Source organism: Cebidichthys violaceus, unplaced genomic scaffold (genome assembly GCF_023349555.1).
Source record: "Cebidichthys violaceus isolate CVI_PGR_0920_01 unplaced genomic scaffold, fCebVio1.0.p SCAF_5, whole genome shotgun sequence".
In the NCBI taxonomy this organism is placed as follows: domain Eukaryota; kingdom Metazoa; phylum Chordata; class Actinopteri; order Perciformes; family Stichaeidae; genus Cebidichthys; species Cebidichthys violaceus.
The window spans coordinates 17,739,853-17,761,762 of NW_027176705.1; the positions used below are offsets into that span (position 1 = coordinate 17,739,853).

At 44.0% G+C, this 21,910-nt stretch overlaps 1 protein-coding gene across 7 annotated transcripts in view; it reads right to left on the reverse strand.

Annotated features, from left to right (window-relative positions):
• The window catches only part of LOC137887461 (NT-3 growth factor receptor-like), a 157,153-nt gene that overhangs the window by 12,658 nt on the left and 122,585 nt on the right, over nt 1–21,910 (reverse strand). For 4 of the 7 annotated variants that reach the window (XM_068730480.1, XM_068730478.1, XM_068730477.1 and 1 more), the window contains 4 exons: nt 13,299–13,429; nt 9,410–9,582; nt 7,336–7,579; nt 6,489–6,557 (listed from right to left, as the gene is read on the reverse strand). In XM_068730480.1, coding sequence (XP_068586581.1) covers nt 6,489–6,557; nt 7,336–7,579; nt 9,410–9,582; nt 13,299–13,429 — 617 coding nt within the window. The remainder of the gene's footprint in view (nt 1–6,488; nt 6,558–7,335; nt 7,580–9,409; nt 9,583–13,298; nt 13,430–21,910) is intronic. The other 3 variants (XM_068730481.1, XM_068730479.1, XM_068730475.1) reach the window with 2 other exon arrangements.

Sequence of the window (21,910 nt, forward strand, 5' to 3'; positions counted from 1 at the left end):
TTGCTGAGCACACACTGACTTTTCAGCTCCATTTTGCTTCACATTAATACATTTACACACACGTGTCGATCAGAGCCGCCCAGTGCAGCCTTCTAGTAATCCCACCAGGAGCTCAGCGCTCTGCTCAGCTGCGTCTCGTAATGTGAGGAGAGAACACACCTCCAGTCAGAATTCTGCTTCTCTGTAACTTGGTCAAAAGGCACCAGAGGCGTTAACAGAATCTCAAAGAAAGGAACGGCCTTAACCTCCACATGTTTGGACCTCCTGCCTGCGAGCTCGCTCTCTGACTCACTACGATCCACCACCGCCCTGGAAGGCAAACAAAGCTGTTGGTCCCTTCCATCAGTAGTCGGACAGATGCAATGGTAATTAAGAAAAACATAAAAGTGAGAGGTGCTTGGAGTAAGGTTCCTTTTCTCTACATCTTAAACAAACAGTATTTATTGACAGTCCCAGAATGAATTTGGTGGCGGCGAGGAGGGTTTGCAGCAGTTTTCCCTCTCGTTCACCCTCAATAATCTTTTACCAGGCTTCCACTGCAAGCTAATGGCCAAATGAACATTGACTTATACTCCACCTGGTCTCATTAGACCTGAATTGCTTTAGTATTGTACACAACATTAAGCCAATATTGATGCCGAGACCGATCGCCCCCCGTTGTGTAAAACCTCTGGGCCGAGTCTGGGGGGGCCGAAAGTAAGGCGTAGGAGTTGGTGAGGGGCTGTGTACCAATCTGTCCCCCTGTGGAGCTTTATAAAGATTAAACGAAATTAATTAAGTTCCTGTTAGTCTAAATGACTTATCTGAGGTCCACCCAGCCTATTGCACGCAAGGCTAAACCTCATCAGATGCATACTAATGATTCAGCCGCTGCTGCCGTGGCGAGGGGCATTAAAACTGGCTGACTCTCTGCTTCCCAAATGATTGCATGCTATCACCTTGGGTTTTTGTCACAAGGCCATGGCAATTAGCTTGGAACATAGGGGAAAAGAAAGGAAGAAAAAAAAAGAAAAAAAAAAAGAAGGCTGAACACATAATAAAAAAATAAAATAATTGCCCCAGTAATTATTCTCATCTTTCTCACTCAATGTCACATCGTGGAGCTGGCAATGCTCTGTGGGGAGTGAGGAATGAGTCTGGGGCTTTTTTTTTTTTTGTTGTTGTTGCTGCGTAAACTGGATTAGTGCTCTGCCTGTCCCACCGTGGCAGTGGAGTGATTGGATTAACGGTGTGGAGAGCACAGCAGCATGGCAAGGGGATAGATTACTGGCCCAGTTGGGCTCTTCGCTGGGCGCTCCGTGGCCTGCAGGGAGCCCTGGGAGGCCCCAGACATTTTAAAGGGCCCCGATAACCATCTAGACACACTCTCTCCCCCTGCTCTAACCCCACTGCTATCTCTGCTCTCCCAGCTCAAACAGCGGCCAACACAAGTTCACTTTTACAGGCTGTGATGTCCATTAGGTTTCTACCTGCTGCGCCGCTGCCAAGTGCAGATAACGTGGTATCTACTCTGGCCGCAGTATGCCGTTGGGTGGTGAAAGTTCTGAAGGTTTTCAAAACACACACACACACACACACAAACAAAAACAAACACACCAATTGTGACCATGCTATTTCACATTTATAGTATTTAACTCTCCAGACCGACTTGTGCAATACAGTATAGATAGATAGCTCCTTAGTGTTTACCGCTGTCTAAATACTGGCGGTCCAGACCTTCGGTTCTGTTTCATTGTAACACTATGTATAGGAGGGCCGTCTGCATGGGTTGAATTTGTTGCTAAATGAATAACAAGACAAAGGGCCAACCGGCGCAAGACGGCACCCAGCGCAACTGTTGCTAGCTTCAGACCGGCACACCTGTCATGTTGTGTCGGTAGCGTGTTTTAGCGAAACTGCAGTCGGACAAGTTCTAAATCCACTGGCGCCATGCACTTCAGAGGCTGCGCTACTGATTGTTGGAAAAGAGCCCCAAGAGGCTACAGCCATGCTAGCAGCTACACGAGGCTGTAGCCTAAATGCTAACGTCAGTGCGCTAAACATGCACAAATTATAAAAAAAATGTCACACTCTGGTAATTGTATGGATAGAACAGCGTGTTATTTCGGGGGCTTTAGATGTGCTGGTCAGCAGATTTTGTTTCCTTTGAACAGAGCAAGGCTAGCTGTTTACCCCTGCTTCCAGTCTTTATGCTAAGCTAAGTTAACTAGCTGCTGGCAGGAGCTTCATATTTACTCTCGAGACATGAGAGGGGCGTCAGTATTGTCAAGAAAGCTACTAAGCACATTTCCCAAAATGTTGAACTAGCTCTAAAGAATGCAGAAATACAAGAAACACAGTATTAGAGGTCAACCGCAGCACCTCCTTCATTTCTAAAAAAAGCACTTCTCAACGAGCTTCACGTAAGACAGGAGTGCTTGGCAAAGAAGAAAAAACAAGGCCCATTTGGGAGAGCCAGAACAGAGGTTTTTCATCCCCTCATGCAGCAGTAATAAATATGGCCTGTGTACTCATTAGCACCAAGCCGCATACAGTTTTGAGGAGCTTGCGCTTGATAAATAATGCAGCAGAGGAGTGTCTGTTTGATCCCTGGAACAGAAGAAACCTGGGGACCATTTTTCTTCAAAGCAAAGCAGCGCAGGTAAGCGGAGGCTTCCTGGCAGAGTCACAAAGAACTCCAAGTCCTTGAAGCTGAGTCATTAGATTAGAACATTGTTACAGTGTTTGATTAGTCTGCTTCTGAAATGCAGATTGTGGCTTCAAAACTATTTTTGTAATCTTAGCCAAGTGTTGTGATTGTAATTGTTGTCTTCCTTTACCTAAATTGTCTGGACACATGCTTTGTGTTGCTCAACACCAGCCTCCTTCACATTCAGACAGTGTTACACTCATCGAAATGAAGAACAAAACCCAGCCATGGCTACATGAAAACTCTCTGCTGCAAGCAAGCCTCTGGAGAGAAGTCTGGGAGAATTTTTAATATTCTCAAGCAAATAAGTAGACACTGGAAGCCTCTACATCTTATCCTCTGACAGGAAACTATATGTCACTGTTTATAATGCGTCTGTAATGAGTTGTTTTGAAGCCATTTCTCTCCTTATCTGGAAGAACCAGGGTCTAACATGACACTTTACAAGCAGCTTCCAGAAAGCCAAATCGGGAAAAAAAAACTTTTGTAGAACTTATTTTTTAATGCCGCAAGGAATTGAATTGAACACAAATTACGAAAATGCAATTAGTGTATTAAATCAGAAAGCAGCTTTTTTGGACCCTGGATTCAACATAACCAATGAATTATTGTACAAATGATGCACATTTACTGCAGTGCATACTAGTAACTCTGCTCTGTATTAAAGAAGACATGAAATACAAGAAAAGCTGCCCCTTCTTTGTGTGGAATAATGTATCTAATAATGATACTATATGCGAAGGCCTGCAGATTGACAGAGCCCCTTCGTGAGCTCCGCTCCATTTGTCCCCTAGATGCTGTTCCTGAAACATTTATGTTAAAAAATACATATATTTTACTCTTCCTACTTTAAAGCATAGGGATCTTTTGAGCATTCACTGTCATTTACCTTTCTAAAAATGCATAATTCAGTGCCTCACGCCCTGAAAACACCTGATATATCAGTGGTATAAAGCACCCATACGGAAGGCGCCGCTGCTGCCGTCGGGCTGTGCAGGTTCTGCCGGTGTCTCTTTTGAAACAACACAGAAGCGCATTCAGGGCAGGAGGATATGACAGATGGATGTGATTTAGGACAATATTCATCTCTTTCTTGAGGTTGTTCTCTCCCGCTGCAGAGCGTCCCGGGAGTCCCAGAGGGCAACAAGCGTCAATGCGACTAGTCAGCGATGGGAGGATTGTGTTCTTGGCAGGGCGCTGCTATTTATAATCACTCAACACAGGGAAAGTGTCCAATAGTGTTAGGAGCTCCTTATCTCTGGGCTCTGTCAATATTCCTCTGTGTAGGCGGGCAGTGATGCTATCACAACGCACCAAACAGCAGCTTCACAAAAGGCATGCCACACACACACACACACACACACACACACACACACACACACACACACACACACACACTCATACACACCACCCTAAATTCAAAATGACACTGGTGGGTTTTTTTCAAACCTTTTTTGTGGTTACTGCCAAATCCAACAGACAGATTTGCAAGAAGTATTCCTCACTGTGTGTGTGTGTGTGTGTGTGTGTGTGTGTGTGTGTGTGTGTGTGTGTGTGCTGAATCAGTATATTATGCAATAAATTATTCAACCATATAAACTGAGTTTGATGGAGGGAACCAACGTTTGACTGGAAAAACATTTTTCTTTTTATCTTGCATTATCCCCCTTTTATCACACTGCGGCCCTTTTTACTGCTAACGCCATTGTTACCGCGAGGGCGGATTGTAAACACACACGGAGTCACCGGCCGCTGACTTTAATGTGCTTGGAGGTCCACCTCCCCTCTCCACAGACGCCCTGAGCGACCGTGAGTCTCTGGTGTAGTCTCAAGTGATCCCTCACTGGCTTCCCCCTTCTGAATGCGACTGTGCGGGGCACTGCGGTCCGGGACTGAAGCCGGGTCCCTTCAGCAGCAGGTGCGTACTTTTGACCCACACCCACCTGACGCTCCCTTATTAATATACTGTATCTTCTGCTAACAGACACTTGATCTAAGAGTTAATAGACACACAAGAATATAGTAGAACACCCAGCTCACACAGCTCCTTGTTTCCCTTCTGTTGAAACCCGCAGCCACTCTTTTTCCGTCTTTTGAACGTTCTATATTAAGCGTTTAATTGTTCAGACAACAACAATCTACTGAACCATTTAATCTTTAAACGGAGCAGTAGGTATCTTGCCAGCTGTGCAATCAGCCGTGACTTGGTCTTAAGACTATTAAATGAACTATTGTTTGGACTAAAACAAGGAAACGCACACAGTCACGCCCGGTGGTCTTTGTCCAGAGGGGCCCACCTGAGCGCTCATTGTTCCACAGAGACAGTGGGAGCTGCTCAGGACACCTGCAGTCATCTTGGCAGAGAGGAAGGAATTAGAACCGGCTTGTTTTTCAACTGCACTAACGCGCGATGCTATAGTTGACATCCCTGGGTGGGCTTAGCAAAGATAAATAAATAAAATAGAATAAATCTGTTAACTGGACTCGCACTTTTTCCCCCCAATTTAATTTTTTTAAAAACTGCATATTGCCACAGCAATCAATATGTAATGGAAAAGTGTTTTATTTGATGTAATTAAATGCACATGTAAGGAGGGAGAGAAATACCCCAAGGAGCTCTAAAGCTAAATCTAATCCTGTTTAGATTCTGTTGATCAACTTCTCCGAGATGAACAGTAGTCACCGTGTTCCAGACGTTGAAAAGAAGTTCAAGGCTCTTATGCAAGCTGCCTTTTATAATGTCGAGGAGCAGCGAACATTAACGCAACATCAGCCGAAAAGAAGTCGACATTTCATCTCTGCTAATGTAAATGATTCCGGCATGAGCAGGGATCAGACTCTTAACCATGATATTTACTTAACTTCAAAAATGAATTCATAGGCAGCCATGGAATGATAGCTATGCAGATGAAACACGCAGAATGGGGATGACACACACACAGAATCCATGCTCCATTTACTTTGACAGAGAGACTCGATGCTGCGGCAGCCTACATGCAAGACGAACAGCACAGTATCAGCCGTGGTTTCCATTAAAACCGGCCGACACAAAGCCGCCAATGTCTAAACATCCAATTACGCTCCTCAACAAAGAGCTTATAATGAGCGCTCAAGACTGTGAGTAGAGTATTTATACACCCTTGATGCTAAACCTACAGTAAACTCACTCTGAATATGGACGTGCAAACGTTCCCGGCAATAAACCGTTTCTGATTCTGATGCTACATTTCAGTAGTGTGGCTGGAGAAATGAATATGCCATTATGCTGCATCACAGAGACACAAGGGAAGTTTAGTTCTGTAATGTAAAATAGCGTCGCATGAGGACAGTATTCATTTGTGAAATTGGTCTTAAATTAACAGCACCTTGGAATTCATACATACAATGTAGATTGTAGTGTTAGTTGAGTTCTATGTTGTTTGGTCTGAACACTGAAACACTGAAAGTCAGAGTGCTGTTTTTCTGTTTCTGTCCTCATTGATAACCTGACACTTGTCTATTCTCAGGGCCAAAACACACACACACACACACACACACACACACACACACACACAACCATATCCCCAGCCTACACTGAACACACACACACACACACACACACACACACACACACACACACACACACACACACACACACAATGTTGGCATAATTCTTTAACAGCTCGAAACTAAATATTCAGATTCTGATCATATATACACAGCACACAGATGGTGTGCATGGTGGAGCAATGTACCAAACACTAAAGACATCTCGCACAAATTTCCTCACAAATTATTTTATGTGTGCAGAGCTGCTCACCCAGCAGGCAAGTGCTTCATAACTGCTGGCGTTGCCCCCAGCAAGGTCCGAACTGGCCCAGCTGCCACGCTGGGAAAACAAAATCAGACGCACCTAAAGTCATTTCACAAGACCAGGCGGTTTAAGGGATCCAGACATGTAGCAGCCATTCCTCCATAATAACCAGTTATTTATTCAGAGAAATGCTAAATTCCTCCGCCCGGCATTTGCCGCCTGGTTTGCGACGTTGCTAATCTCGTTAAACAGTAGAGAGGACATTAATCGTGAGCTATATAAACAAGCCTCTAAGCATCAGGCTGGAGGCTCAGCAGGACTCGACTCCTCCACCACACTGCTAAACCTCTCCGTCCTCGCATGAGTGCATGAGGGCTGGTATGGGGGCCTTGGGCTGCGCTGGGGAGGGAGAGCTGCTCACTCTCCGTGGAAAAGAAAAGACGGAAACAAAAAACATATAAACAGAACAAGAACATCCCAAGAGAGCGCAGAAGTCTTCACCCTCGACACATATCTTTTCAGTTATCAGTCCCACGGGATTTATTTAGGGGACTTTTGGACCCAAAGACAAAAGTAAAAAAGTACTGTGAACTAAAATGTAATATTTATGTGTCAGGTGGAATCTAGTAATGCTCATGCTATATTGGTCTTAATGTACAGGAAGAGACAAAAAAGTGGATTTGTTATTGACATTTTTCTCTGTTGACCATAATGTTAAAGCAGGACGACTATCAAAAACACATCAGACGTGAGGCAAAAATGTACATTTCTTCCCTCTTAATGAATCCCTTTGGCAATCTGTACTTTGATGGCAAACGACAAGCATATAATCAGGATGGTGGTGAGGTCTTACCCTGTAGTAGTCGCTGCTGTAGATGTCCCTGGACATGCCGAAGTCTCCAATCTTGACCAGCAGGCCATTGCCCACAAGGCAATTACGGGTTGCCAGATCTCTGTGGACAAAGTGCTGGGAGCCCAGGTAGACCATGCCCGAGGCAATCTGGGTGGCGATGTGCAGCATCTGGGAAAGGCCCAGCTCTCCGTTGGACTGCAGTGGCTGTCCGTCGACCAGGATCATGGCGTCTGGGCCGTGGGCTCTGCGTTACAAAAAAAAAAAAAGAAGATTAATGATTGATTTGATGATCTAAAATTGATGATGGAGTCTTTTTTTAAAGTGAGATTAGCGGCCAGTGTGGCCAAAAGTACTGAAGTGACTCATGATGGTCAGGACTTGGTCGTGCCGGACCAAATACGTCTCTACCAGACTCTACTGAAGTATTTATTTATTGTCATTGCTTAGGAGTTAACTGTTTAACTTGTGAGACGAAATTTGCTCTATTTCTCCTTTTGAAAGTTACATAATCTCACTTTAATAACAACTGGATGAGGGACCATTTAACGCCTTTTCAGCGTAACAGGCTGTGACCCCACTGGCCCTTTAATAACTCAAAGCTCCTTAGAGTGCTAATAAACCCTGATACTGGCAGTGTTGGTGCCTTTTTTTTTTTCTGTACCTGTTGAGAATAATTAGCATAACAAAGACGGCTGTTAAATCATTAACACATTGACTATAACCTGTAAGCACTCAAGCAGCTTTAATTCAGTTTTTTTTTATTTATTTTTTTTAATGTATTCCAGGGCTGAGTTATTGGTGGAGCAGTTTTTGCCACATTTTCATATACTCAAGTCCAGCATGTGAGGAATTTTCCTCAAGGCTCATGAGTTTCACCGAGGCGCTCTAAGTCGTACGTTCACCAGAACAAGTGGCACATGGGTGCAGAGCTCCTTCCCTGCTTGGCCTGTGTAGGTGATGATGAAGAACTCAGTCCCTGCTGTTATCCTCTCCTTCTTCTCACCGTGACTACAGGCGACGTAGCTCTGCCACTCTCGTCTTTCTTTCTCAATTTTGGTACAATTCACCGTTCTCGGCTTGGCTAAGTCGGCTCCATTGGCATTACTCTTCCTTAGTGTGTGTCTCTTTGTCTCTCTGCCTCTATTTCACTTCAGATGAATCCAGTAGTGGCTGAATGAGGGCAGGTCGCCCTCCTGTTATCTGAAAGGTGGAGCTGGACCTGCACATCAGACACGCTGTTCATTCCTACTGATTCCCCACACATCTCATTTGTTAAATGTGACCAACAGGGCCAATAGACCAAAAATCAGCCACGTCTTGCACCTTGCATGAAAGAATTTCATCATTCGCGACATTGCCTTTCATTTCAGGACTGATTTCCCAACAGAAAGTCTTCACGCGCTCTTGAATCCGCGCACACACCCAATCGTAACATGTCATCTTTTCAACTATTGCTCAAACTTCAAAAACAAGATAGACCACACACGCACACACACACACACACACACACACACACACACACACACTCCCAGACTCATGCGCACACTGACATCAACTCCGGTGAAGCTTCCCATTACCACGGCGCTCGGTGTACAGGCATCGTGTCTCTTTTGTTGAGGCCTATCAGAGGTCACCTCCCTCGGTACGGTCTGACATTACGGAACAAAAGCACTAAAGCACTCATGTTTGATAACCCAGAAGGCTGTGAAGTTGGCTGGATATTGTATCGGTAGCGGGATTTTGACGAGGTAATTTCAGTTTTTTGGGAAGCTTTACAATTACTGGCTGTCAATAACTTGGTGGACACTTTCATTTAAAAGTCAAACCAGTTCCCTTAGTGGAAAGGATCCAAGCACAGGTGGCACACACACACACACACACACACACACACACACACACACACACACACACACACACACACACACACACACACACACAAACACACACATCTGTACGGCTTTTAAGCGTTCACCCACTTTAGCTTGCTGCTGTCTGTTCATATGATGCACTTTATGATTGGCTGAGCCAACACTAGCCTGGTGCATTGAGGTTTACCTTCAGTGACAAAACTGACCTGAGGAATTTGTTGAGGTCTCCATGCTTCATGTATTCGAACACCATGATGAGAGGGTCTCCGTCTACGCACACTCCGTAGAACTTCACGATGTGGTCATGCTGCAGATTGGTCAGCAGCTCCGCCTCCCTCTGGAAGTCCTTTCTTGCCGACAGGTTGGGATCTTTCAGCGTCTGAAAGTGAAGATACAAAAGTCTCCGTAACGCAGTCACAAGAGGTGAGTATTGGAATGGATGGTTGGGGCAGTCACAATGAGCTGACTCGGCCCCTTTCCAAGATTTGAGGAAGCAACCAATGCATCATATGCAGCTCTCAGTACCTTACAGTCCATTTGTCTGATGGTGAATTACAGGGATCATTCATGGAAGCCAGGTATAAAACTATACATAGTTATACCACTTTGGTGGCCAGATGAGGGCAACTTCCTGGACATGAACTTAATACATTTTGACTGTTTTGAAAAACCACTTGAACTTACTATTACTTTTGGTCTTTGCGAGGTTTAAGACCAAAACCTTGTAAAGGGGGCATATAATGAACCCTGTTGTTGGTTCAGCCTAGACCTCCGGTCCTTCTAGGAACATAAGTGTCTGTGTCTGGCCTCTCATTTGTGCTGCACTGTAAGTTATACCCTTCTGTCTCCTGCTTTCCTCTGTAATCCAATTAGTCAACCACTATTTGTCTTGAATCATCCAGTCAGCGCACACTATTTGTCCCTCAGTTTGTAACTGTGAGGGTGGCTCTGGGGTTGAAAATGTCAGTCGACTGTTGCTATGTGCGGCCATTCGTGGTCCCCGGTGGATGAAGCCTAAACCGATTCGCCAGACGGTTTGTTGAACCATCTGAGAAGTCGTCATTGAAAACTGTCACACTGACGGACACTTTCACAAAATATTTGTCAAGTGGATGGATGAACCATCAGACACTCAAAGCCAGTTGAGGGAAGAGCAAAAACATCTTTTCTAACGAGAAAAGCAATCGGTGTCGTTCTTTGCTCTTCTTTCAATGAAGTGCTATTCATCAGCTCTGACACCCCTGATGCTTTGCAGCCTCTACACTAACGTCTGCAGAAGTTGTCATCGTCGTTTAGAACATATATCCGCCTCTCCGTGTCAAACATAACCACGCCTGTAGCTCCTCACAGGACGCTGATTGGTCGACACACAGGTGGTTTTTGTGTGATCAAGCTGCCATGCAAGCTAAGATTACTTCTACTTCTACTTCTACTGACTTGTTGATCACCTCATTTGTCCTCTAGCACCACGAGCTTGGCAGTTTTGTGTTTTGAGTAGAATGGCTTGACAACTGCTGGACTATTACAGGTAAACAAGGTCAACGGTACGTTTTGGGTGACTGTATGACTTTTCATCAACTGACAGCAGCAGGTCAAACGTTTAAGATCTTTTAGTCACAAAAGAACGAGTGACTTCCCATCAGCCTCAGCTGTACCAATACATGTGTTTAGTGCAAATTGCAACGTGTAAAGATGGAGGACACGCTACACGTAGCATTGAGAGAATGTTAGCAAGCTGGCTTTAACATTTAGCTCAAAACCCCGCTGTAGCTAAGCACAGCCTCACAGAGCAGCTAGCGTGGCTGAAGACCCCGAGTCCTGCTGGATCAAACACTGTCCTCCGAGCTCTTCCTCTACACCCAGTAATCCGTTCCCTTCTGTTTCTGCCTCTGGGTCATGTCGACGACGTGTTTGTTTGCCCACCTCCTTTTCCTTCATCACCATCAGCACCAGCGTGACTCCACGGGAATGGAAGAGATAACAGGGAGAACAGTTGCTGTTTGATTATCGGGTTTGCCTGATTGTGGACGGTAAACACGATTCTAAGTTAATACCAAATTATGTTGAAATATCTTTATGATGATCAAGAAAGCTTTGAAACTGTGAAGTAGTCTGTCCTTGTTGAATTTTCTGTTAGAAATACAGTATACAGTAGGTGGCTATGCATTATATATATATATATATATATATATATATATATATATATATATATATATATATATATATGCTGTATATGCTGTATATTCTTTTCTTTTTTGTAGGAAAGAAAAGCTGTCCACACAACAGACTGATCTGATTGGGAGACGAATCAAACAAGGAGTGCCTTGAACTCCTCTGAAGTGGAGCACACATGACATATCAAATGTTGATGTGATGTCAGTCGGCGTCATTATCAGAAAAGAAGGGAATCAAATAACAGCAATAAGGTGCTTTATCGGAGGGGAGAAAGAGACTCTTGACACATCATTCGGGGACAAGGAAACACAGCAAGCTGCTTCTTTTGATCTCCTTGGCCTGGAGACCTGCTTCCTCAACATGCTGCTGACGCTATTACAGACACAGAGACCTTGGGATGGAAATACATTTACTCATAAGCGCTGTTCTTGCAGTGAAGTGCTGGAGGTGGTTGAGACGTACGGCAGAGTGGGTAAAATGGCCATAAAAATCTATTACCAAATCAAACCGCACTCTTAAGGATATGTTTCTTGTCTGGGCATCCTTCCAAGACAATACCTTCAAGTGCTCGACTACAATAAATTGAGGCAAAGCGCTGCAATGAATTTTCCCTTTGTTGACCTTTAAGTGTATTCAGAGAGCCGGTTTCTGCTTCATCACAGGCGGGAACATATTCAGATGAAAATGCACATCGCCTCGCGTTTTAAAAACAAAGAGCTCATTGTAGACTAGGGTGCTCATTATAAAACAGTTACTTTGTTAATCCTGTAATAGTAAGAAAGGGAAGTGAGAGCTCCATCATCTTCGTCTCAACTCTTCCACTAACTTCTCCTGTCAAGGTCGGGGCTGTTTTCTGACTGGCTGTTTATTTATTTTAGGTTTGCTGAGTCTTCAACTTCAGCATAACCCTGCTTCACCGTCATACGATCACACTGGGACTTAATGTTGAGCGCTGTGAAAGCATTGAGCACACAGGGTCAGTGCTTCTAAATGCGTTAAGCTCTTTTAAACCAAAGCGTCTAGTTCGTAGGAGTGCTCGCTTTGCTCGACAGTGATCGTCAGACCCTCGGCTGATATTTAGACTGCTTCTAAAGGGGTACAAAGACAGGTAGAGGCGGGGGGGGGGGGGGGGGCGCCCTGCCCCTGGCCGGACCCACCGAACTGAACACTTCTTAAAGTCTCTTTTTATCTAGATTGTGTCTCAGGTGCCAAATCTCCATTTCTAGTACATTTTGGGGAATATCTTAATTTTGAGCTGGGAGGTTACATGAGATGATCGACGCCATACTCTAGTGTGAGTATGAAGCTACAATTAGCTTAGCCTATCGTGTGCGCCGGACTCCGTTCACTACTCCTAACTGAACACCAGGGGCAGTAAAGTGGGATTTTTACCGATTGTCATCATTTTTGCGTTATCACTGACAGGAGCAGAGTGGCTCATAGCAGAGGGATTATTAATAACCAGTGGAACTAGATATACGCAGTGAGGGTGGTTGGCCTGCGGAGAGGGCCGTGACATTCGCATGAAGCTGATTTATGATGGCACAGCCCACTGCAGGGGCTCGTGACGGGTCAAACCACCATTCAACATGAATACTGGACTCCTGTAGGAAGGCTCACCCAAATGCTGGCACATTTAACTGCACAACAGTTTGGCCTTTTTTCCTTTTCAAACTATAAAATGAGCGTTGTCCATGAGTGTGACACTACTTTGTTTTTTTGAGGGCACGTTGTCACGGACAGGGCTTGCTGCTGCTCACCCCGTTTCAAGGCTTAGCTTCACATTTTCATACAGGTGTGAGCGGCGACCTTCTCATCCAACTCTCCACAGCGAAAGCGTATTCCCCAAAATGTCGCACACACACACACACACACACACACACACACACACACACACACACACACACACAGAAAACATACCTTGACAGCCACCAGCATCTTGTCCTTGGTGGGGCTGAGGTTGTAACACTCTGCCAAGAAGACTTTACCGAATGCTCCTTCGCCCAGCTCCCTCTTCAGGATGATGTCTCTCCGCTTTATGTGCTGGACTACTGAACCACAGACAGGGTGAGAAACGGGGGGGAGGGAGCAAAGTAGTGACATCAGTCATTTTAAAAAAGGCTTTCCTCAGATGCTAATCACTTTTGTGGGATTAAAAAAAAACAAAAAAACATGCTGTGGTTGCAGAAAAAAATGTTTAGAAGGAGAAAGGAAGCAAAGAGCACCGGCAGCTGTTTGTGCTGCACTGTGGGAGCAGCTGCTTGTAGTACGATAGTTTACATATAATCAAGATCTCAAGTCTGTAAACAGTTCCACAAAATGATGCAGGAGACATCTTTGATTTAACGGTGAATCCATAAAGAAACAAACCTCTTTATATTTCAGTGTTTCTCTTCATAGAAGTGTGATACAGTGAAGCAGGTGAACCGAATATGTGTTATTGTCAAAGTGGGGAAAAACGTTTTTATCTAACTGTGAAGTGACAATAGTGGGAACGTTGTTGGTTGAAGTGGTTCTAAATCTCCGAAGCGCAAAGAAACCGCAGGATGACACCGGACCTACCGAGCCACAAATCTCATATCTGGTTTACTTGGTTTTTACTGTCGGCGCTGAAAACAACACAACGGGACATTTACTAATGAGAGGAGGAAGGTAAAATGTCGAACTTCTGCAATATCTCTGTGAGGAAAACAAAACAAGCTGAAAAACAGAGCCACTGCCTCTCCCTGGACTTCTTCTCCTGCTCGTCTTTGCTCACGACTCACTCTACGGGGTCATTCCAAAGCTGCAGGACGGCTACAGCCAGTCGCTTTGGAAGTTGTGACCTTCAGCCTTTTGTGTTGTGTGTGTGTGTGAGTGAGCATGACAGAGCCAGAGGAAGAAAGTGTGAGAAACCAGTGAGACAGAGAGTATGGAGAATGGCAGGTATCAGGGGTAAAGCGGTGCACCCTGATACCTGCCAGGCTACGGCATGAAGGAGTTGGGGAAGTGGAGTTGTTGGCTCCCGAACACCACTGCTCTTCACGCCTCTGAATAAAACATGACAGCTTGTAGGTTCACCGAGAGCATTGCAGCGCTTCCATACAAATACACACACAGATATATTTATCTATAGTTTCCCAACCGGACAACATGAGAGGCACTGTACACAGTAACTATGTCTGTGTCAAAAGATGAATGAAATGAAATCTCATTTAATGCTCAGCAACAAGAGACACATCCATAGGTGAAGGGCCAGACCAAAGTTATTACATCTGAAATCAAATCATAAATTACACATAAAATAAAATGTGAACCATTGGAATTAAATTACGTTCTAATGGTTACAAGCAATCAGTGTCCAGTATTTGTTTAACCATGATTACTTATGTAGTACATGAGGAGGAATGCCACCAATTTAAATAAGTCATAATGTTAATTGTTTATGCCCCCGGACGGATTATTCGGTGTCTGTGGACCACTCTTCTCTTAATCTGATCAAAACCATTATGAGCCTAAGATCTCATCACAGAGGTGCACCAGCTTTCACTCCATGGACGATGGAAATGACATGAATTATTAAAAGATTGAACCAGATATTAAATTTGATTTCAAATCGAGCTAAATCTTTTGGCCCGACTGTCAGATTTGACAGTGACATCACTAATTCAAGGCGCTTTTTTTTTTGACTGCGATAGGAAAGAGCTGTGCACTGCGTATCGGCACGTATTGATTCATCCGCCCTGTGAAGCAGCTGACACATCACGCCTTACTCTCACTACATATCTGCAGGCTTCTGATACATTCTCTAGTCCAACGTGTCCTTGGCAGTAAACGTCCAGGGTCTTTATCCGTCCTCCATCTGTGTGTTCTTTTAAATCACACTGGTGCTTGTATACGTATTATAGACAATATGTCACTGAGGACTCATGAGCGCACACGACTACTGGAAAGACACCGCCAAAAAAACCAAACACCAAGCAGCAGCGAAGTCTGGCTCCCCTCAGTGATTCTATTTCTCTGCAGCCGGGAGGCGTGTTCAGCATGAAATAGGTCAAAAGACACTGATTGGCTGTGGATATTCTCTCGCCGCAATTCTGCAGATTTAAACGGTCGCAGGTTTCCACGCACAATGCGTCGCAGCTTCCCCGCCGCTCTGGTGTGTTTTCAGCGTTTGCCGACAACTTCCAACGCTGCCCCTCTTAGTTACTGTTGCTAGGCCCTTTCAAGCTTTCGGTTGAGGCACACGTGCAGTTTGTAGCATCCCCGGCTGAATAATGGAGTGGAGTCTTGACCTGATGGTCCATAAGTCTTTAATGAACACACCGTAAGAACTATGAAGAAAAATAAGTGAAGACAAATGTTATTGAACACTGTTTAGCATCTTCCCCATCCTTCCTCTAACATGCTACAGTTTGTTAGCTTGAGCTGACACAAAAACAGAAAAACCGTAGCAACCTAAAACAACATTTTCAACAGAAAAGGCTTGACCAGACACTAACCTTGTGCCCATATCGGCCAGGTGCTAAACTAACAAAACCGTAACCTGTTCCTTGTTTTTATCACTTGTCCCCGTCCCTTTAGCGACGTTTTGGGCCTTTCTCAGTATGCGTACTTCTCTGGACTTGTGAACTCGTGGACTTGTGAAACGTCATCAGCCTAAAGTACTGCTCCAATTCAAAGGTCGCATCGAGCCAAGCCAGGTCAAAATGCCCGGATGTGACTCGCTCCGCCCATTTTTTCCCCGGGGATACATCGGAGGTGACTTGTGTGTACTTGGGACGGCCAAATATCCCAGAATGCAATTTTGCACCAGCAACAGGAAACAATGGCGGAGGAGAAATCACACAACTGGAAGTTGAAACTTTCTAAATATTAAATATGAGTCACAGGAAGTAATTTTAGGATGTTTTTAGGCGAGAAGTGATTAAGCATCAAATCTGTGGTCGGTTTATATATATATATATATATATATATATATATATATATATATATATATAAACACACAATATGTATAATTGTATATATAATGATATAAATACATATGATTATATATAAATAATTGTATGTATGTCTATATATGTGTGTGCGTGTGTATGTATATATATTAATATATATATTATATATACATATATATATATACATATATATGTATATTTTATATTATATATACATGTGTATATATAATATATATATATATATATACACATATATATATATATGTATATTATATATACATATATAATATATATGTATATATATTATTTATACATATACATATATATATAATATATACATATATATATTATACACTTATATAATAATATATATTTTTTTATTTTAAATAAAACATAAAAAGCAGGGTTGTCATATTTAGTTTGATTGTAAAAATACTTTACAGTAAAAAAATGGATTAAACTCAGCAACACCAGCTGAGGCGGTGATGTCATCAAGTGAGCTGCTGTTCTGATTGTCCGTACTGCGTTCTCTGGACTTGGAGTCCAGACCCAAGTCCGTACTTGTGAACTTGGGTATTGAGAAAGGCCCACTGTATCTAAGGTTGCAATTTTCCAATTCGTCTCTTTGAACGCTTATTGAACCGCCTATGATCACGTCACGCAGCTCGTATAGGATTTGCCGTGAGAGATAGTAAACGGGAGCCAGCAGCTGTTCACAGAATGGTGTAATCTCTGAAATGTTTCCTCACATCACGAGTTCAGTCTGACTGGTCCTCTGGGTTTTTTTCCCCCTTTCCTTTTGTGTAACTCCTCCAGAATCAGCAGACCATCTGGCGAACATGTTGAGAAGGCGATTCATAAAAAATGTCACCTGCTCCTCTGGTGTTCCTGTCAGACGCTGTCAGAACCACCGTTGGTGAAAATCAGTGTTAAATATGAAGACATGTCCCAGTTTCTAAAGTGGATCAGAACACGAGTGTCTGCAGAAGCTGGCAGGCAGTTTGGCGGGTGAGAGTCCCACCAGGGACACTCACACATCACTGCTGTCAAAGCTTCATCCACCTCAAATCTGCTCTCCTGGAGCTGAAGAAAACGTCCCTTCAGTCCAAACACATTTTAATTCAAAATGTGGTTTGACTAGATTTCAGAGGCCACACGTCTCTGACACGTCCACAGCTGATAAAAGAGCAGAGATTCTTTTTCTTTCTTGTCTTAAGAGTTTCCGGACTTTACATCCACCCCCCCACTGAGTCCTACTTCTCCACAATTGTACTCTCTTTAAGAAATATGAATCATCTTTTACTGTACTTCTTTTCCATGCGCTCCTCCAATGTTCATGATCATTCAAGGATAAGCGCCGCCCTTACTATCGCTCGCCTGTCATGCTGCTGCTCCAGGTACTGAAGCTTATGCTGTCGTCTCACCCACCATTAAGCTCCTACGGATGACAGAGCTGGTGAAATGCCAAAAATGTGAAACAACGAGAAGGTTTTTATCGATCAGCAGGTGGCGGCTGAGAAAACTTTTTCTACCACACAATGTCAGACAACAACATCATTCTTCTTTTAACTTCTCGTTGGATCGTTATCTTGACTTTCACTTCTTGCGTGTTCTCTTTTGCCGTGAGGCGAGGCTTCATAGATGAGTTTCTTATCATGGCCAAATTGGTCATTTGCATCTGTTTTAATCATATCTTATCAGCTTCATCACGATATCCAAACTTGTATCTTTGTCATTATGTAAATCAACCAAACTGAAGCACACTCACTTCATTATTTTAGAAATTCACTCTTTTTTTCCCCTGAAATGTTTGTCTACTAATCACATGAAGGCCTTCGCTGGATGCTCCATGAACTCTTTTTGCACTTTTACTTTTACTCAGAGGTTACTGTGATCTGGTTTATGACAGGTCACATTTCAGTAAAAAAAAAAAAAAAAAAAAAAAAAGCCCCCCAAAAAAAGGTGCCGGAACTGTAGGTGTCAAAATGTGTCAAGATTTAAATGTTACTGCGTAGAGTAACTGATGGGAACAAAGCTTTGCGGACTCTTGATCAAGCAGCAAAACACTCCAGTGCCACTTGTGTTCCTGTCAGAAGAACACCGCTGCTCATTCAACACCTTGGCCACCAGCTTTGGAAACTTTTCAACCCAGTTTAGAGACTTTATTTCTCTTAAAGAGACGGGAGACTAAACAGGCTTTTTCCCACTAGACCCCGCTGACATACGTTGCCTACAGCAATAGGAGACGACACAGGGACGTGTCGTCACACCGCAAGAGTAAGACTGATGTAGGCATAAAAACCAACGCATGCATCAGTACACTGTGATGGAGAGGTTTACATATCGACGGAGCCTCGTCGAGGGGGAGGCGTAAACACGCCGCCGTTACTGTGGCGGCATCTCACTTTTAAACCTGCGCCACTGTAATTTATGATATTTACACTTTAGCCCATATTTGCAGAGAAATATGACGGGGAGGAACTGTAAAACCTGACGCACGTGGAAAAATATAGTCAGTGAAATGCTATTGAAATATAGGCCATAATTTAAAAGGCTGCAGCTAGTTTATCTTGAATATAGAGCTGTATGTCTTCTCTGTCTCTGACATCTGAAATGCACTTCAACTGATCTCCTGCACTCGCTCTGGACTGAAGACATGCGATTGAATACATTCAGTATTTTATCTTGTGAATTCCAAATTGTAACACAATAATTCATAGCATGCAAGTTTGTTGATTTATTATTATAATAATTTTTCTCTCAAAAGCTATTGGAACCATTCAAAAAATAATGTTATGGCATCAAAATGATATCTATACGTTCACTGTCAGTGAATATGTTCAGTTCAGGTAACAATAATGAACTAGACAGTCTATTGACGTAGAGCTCAAATAGTTCCGTAGTGTTTAAAATGAGCACCGGTCACTTCTTCAACCACACCACTGCTTGGTTTGGAGATTTGGAAGCGTTATGCTAACGGCCGCTAATGTAGCCTTGAGCTGCTAGCCTCAAGCGGAGATGAGACGAGCGCTCCAGAGGTGTGCTAAACGCACTTCTTTCTCACACGTTTGTTTTATCTTCATATTTGCAGTAACAGACACCGACTCAAGTGACGTCACTTGAGTCGACGTGTTGGATTTGGCTGAGCTCCCTCTGGAGGAGGGAGGAACGGCTTTATTCAAACAGTCACTCAAGTTTTCTTTAACCTGAGTGACTGTTGCTAGAATTTATTTTCTCTCCTCTTGCAGCCGAAACAAACTCGTTTAATTTATTGTGAAACTAGTAATAATAATACTACCTAAATGTTAAAAGCGTATTATCATGAACAGATTCCAGGTTATTGTCCTGACCGTAAAACTGTCAAATAATGTCTGCAAGGACAAATGACTGAAAGGAACAAGTGATTTCTCCTGAGGAAACTGAAACCACTGTGTCCATTCAGTGTTTAATGCTCCATTTGAACCAGTTGCCCCCTCGGTCCTATTTTTCCGCCGATATAAATATTCCATCTATGTTCGTTTCTTCAGCGTCTAAATAGCCACTGACTGCCTCCCCCCCCCCCCACACTGATGGGAAGGAAACAGCTATTAGGGAGCGTGCCTATCAACAGTGGCGAGGACAAGTCACTTTAACCTTCAGTTTCCTCTGCAGGCGGACTTGGGCTGCATCCTGCTGCCTATTTACCCAGAGTGGCACGCTGGAAAGCCCTGAGATTAAATCTCCATCCTGCAGCTCAGCATCATTCATCTGTCCCGGCTCACCTGAGGCCTCAACGGCAGCAGACGTTCTCCCCGGAGGCCGAGAGACAACGCAGACACATTTTTACTCAGCTAGTCAGGTCAGGGGGAGCAAAGCTGTTTGGAGGCCTTTGTTCTGTACCTGTGTCTGTGTGTGTGTGTGTGTGTGTGTGTGTGTGTGTGTGTGTGTGTGCCTTTGAAGATGTCTTTTTCTTCGTCTACATGCCAGCGTTGTGTATTCGTGTGCGTTTCTGCCTCGCAGGTGTGTGCGGGAGTATTTTTCTGCCTGACAGCCTCCCTGAGTGTGTGTGGTGGGTCGGTCGATGCGGGGCTTCTCCTCATTGACAACATGTCTTCTGCAGGGAGGACGCTTCAACATTGCCGGCTCGACCAAAACTGCTGAAGTCCCCCCCCCCCCCAAACAAATTCTCATTTCCTGCATCAGCTCTACACTAATTCACTCACACAGTTTTCTTTGGGACACTTTAGGTCAGCTCTCATCACACATTACCACTACAACTTCACATGAAGACCTATTGAACAGATTAATCACACAAATAATGATACAATACATTCATAACAATAGCTTCATATCATGTGAATTGTTCCATTCTCCTCTGAGATCTGGGGAGTCATTTCACTGGAATGCACTCGTAGCCCAGCTTGCCTACAGAAGGAGCCCCCCCCCCCCCCCCCTGTGAGTAGCTCACAGTTAGGTGAGAGCTACTCATCCACCAGTTAATAGCATACAAAAAGCTCTCCGCCATCAAATTCACTGTAGCACGGGGGCTGTTGGCGTGGTTGTGCGACTGTGACATGAACAACCAGCACTTACTGTTGACTCTCAGTGGGAATCTCTTCCCTGCCCGCTGCGGCTGCGGCTGGCTGGCTGCCGGCCTGCGTTCCCGTCGCTGCTGCCTGGCCTTGATGAACACCGTGTGTGAATAGACAGCGATTCCTGGCTACACTATGACAGCAAAAACAGGCATCCCTGTCTTCACTTTCGATGCAAGGCAAATCGTCTCAAGCTCACCAGCCGGCCTAGCTAGAAGAGGATTAGCTGTGTCGCGTGTCAAGCTAAATAAAAGGAGCTTTTGTGTGTTGCAGTGTGTTGGTTGATTCAGAAGTACTTGTTGCTCTGCTAGCTGACGAACTGCCGAAATGAAGCAGCAGTTGATGAGCTCGCTTAGGAGAGGAAGGGAACTGGTGACAACACCGTGTTGAAGAGTTACATTAGGAAAAACATTACAAAACAAAAATGCATATAATGTATTCAAAATGAGCTCCAATGAAACTCTTAATATTAAAAGAAGAACAATTGTACATTGATTTCCTTTTGACGAAGGCTTCTCCCTAAACTCGACCTCAGTGCTGTTGCTGGATTAAAGTGACGCATTAAGCACACTTAAGCTGTAAGTACTTCACACTTGCTGCTCAGGGGAGGCTTCTTTGAAAGTGACTACCAACACAAAATAGTTATATTCAACATCTCGGTGCAGCTGTTAGTCCTCAAAGATACAGTATGGGATATGTTTCTACTCAAGCAGAAGAGTGCAGGCCGGAGTCATCGGCGATGGCGATAAAGTATTTATCAGTGCGCTGACCTCTCATGAGAATGTGTCTCATTTACATCCAGCTTTGACTGGCAGCTCGTTGGTCCGGTCTCAGTGTTAATGCGGGACAAAACCAAAGAGCCTCATAATGAAATGACACGTCTGTCTTAGATTACAGAGGCAGGAGCTAGGAAATGTGGAGCAACTTCTCTTTTTTTATGTCCACTCTAGTTTGCAGAAGCAAACAGTTGTAATGTATTTCATTTGCGTTGCTTACCTCTTAGACTGTGCCGTTGTTCTCTATA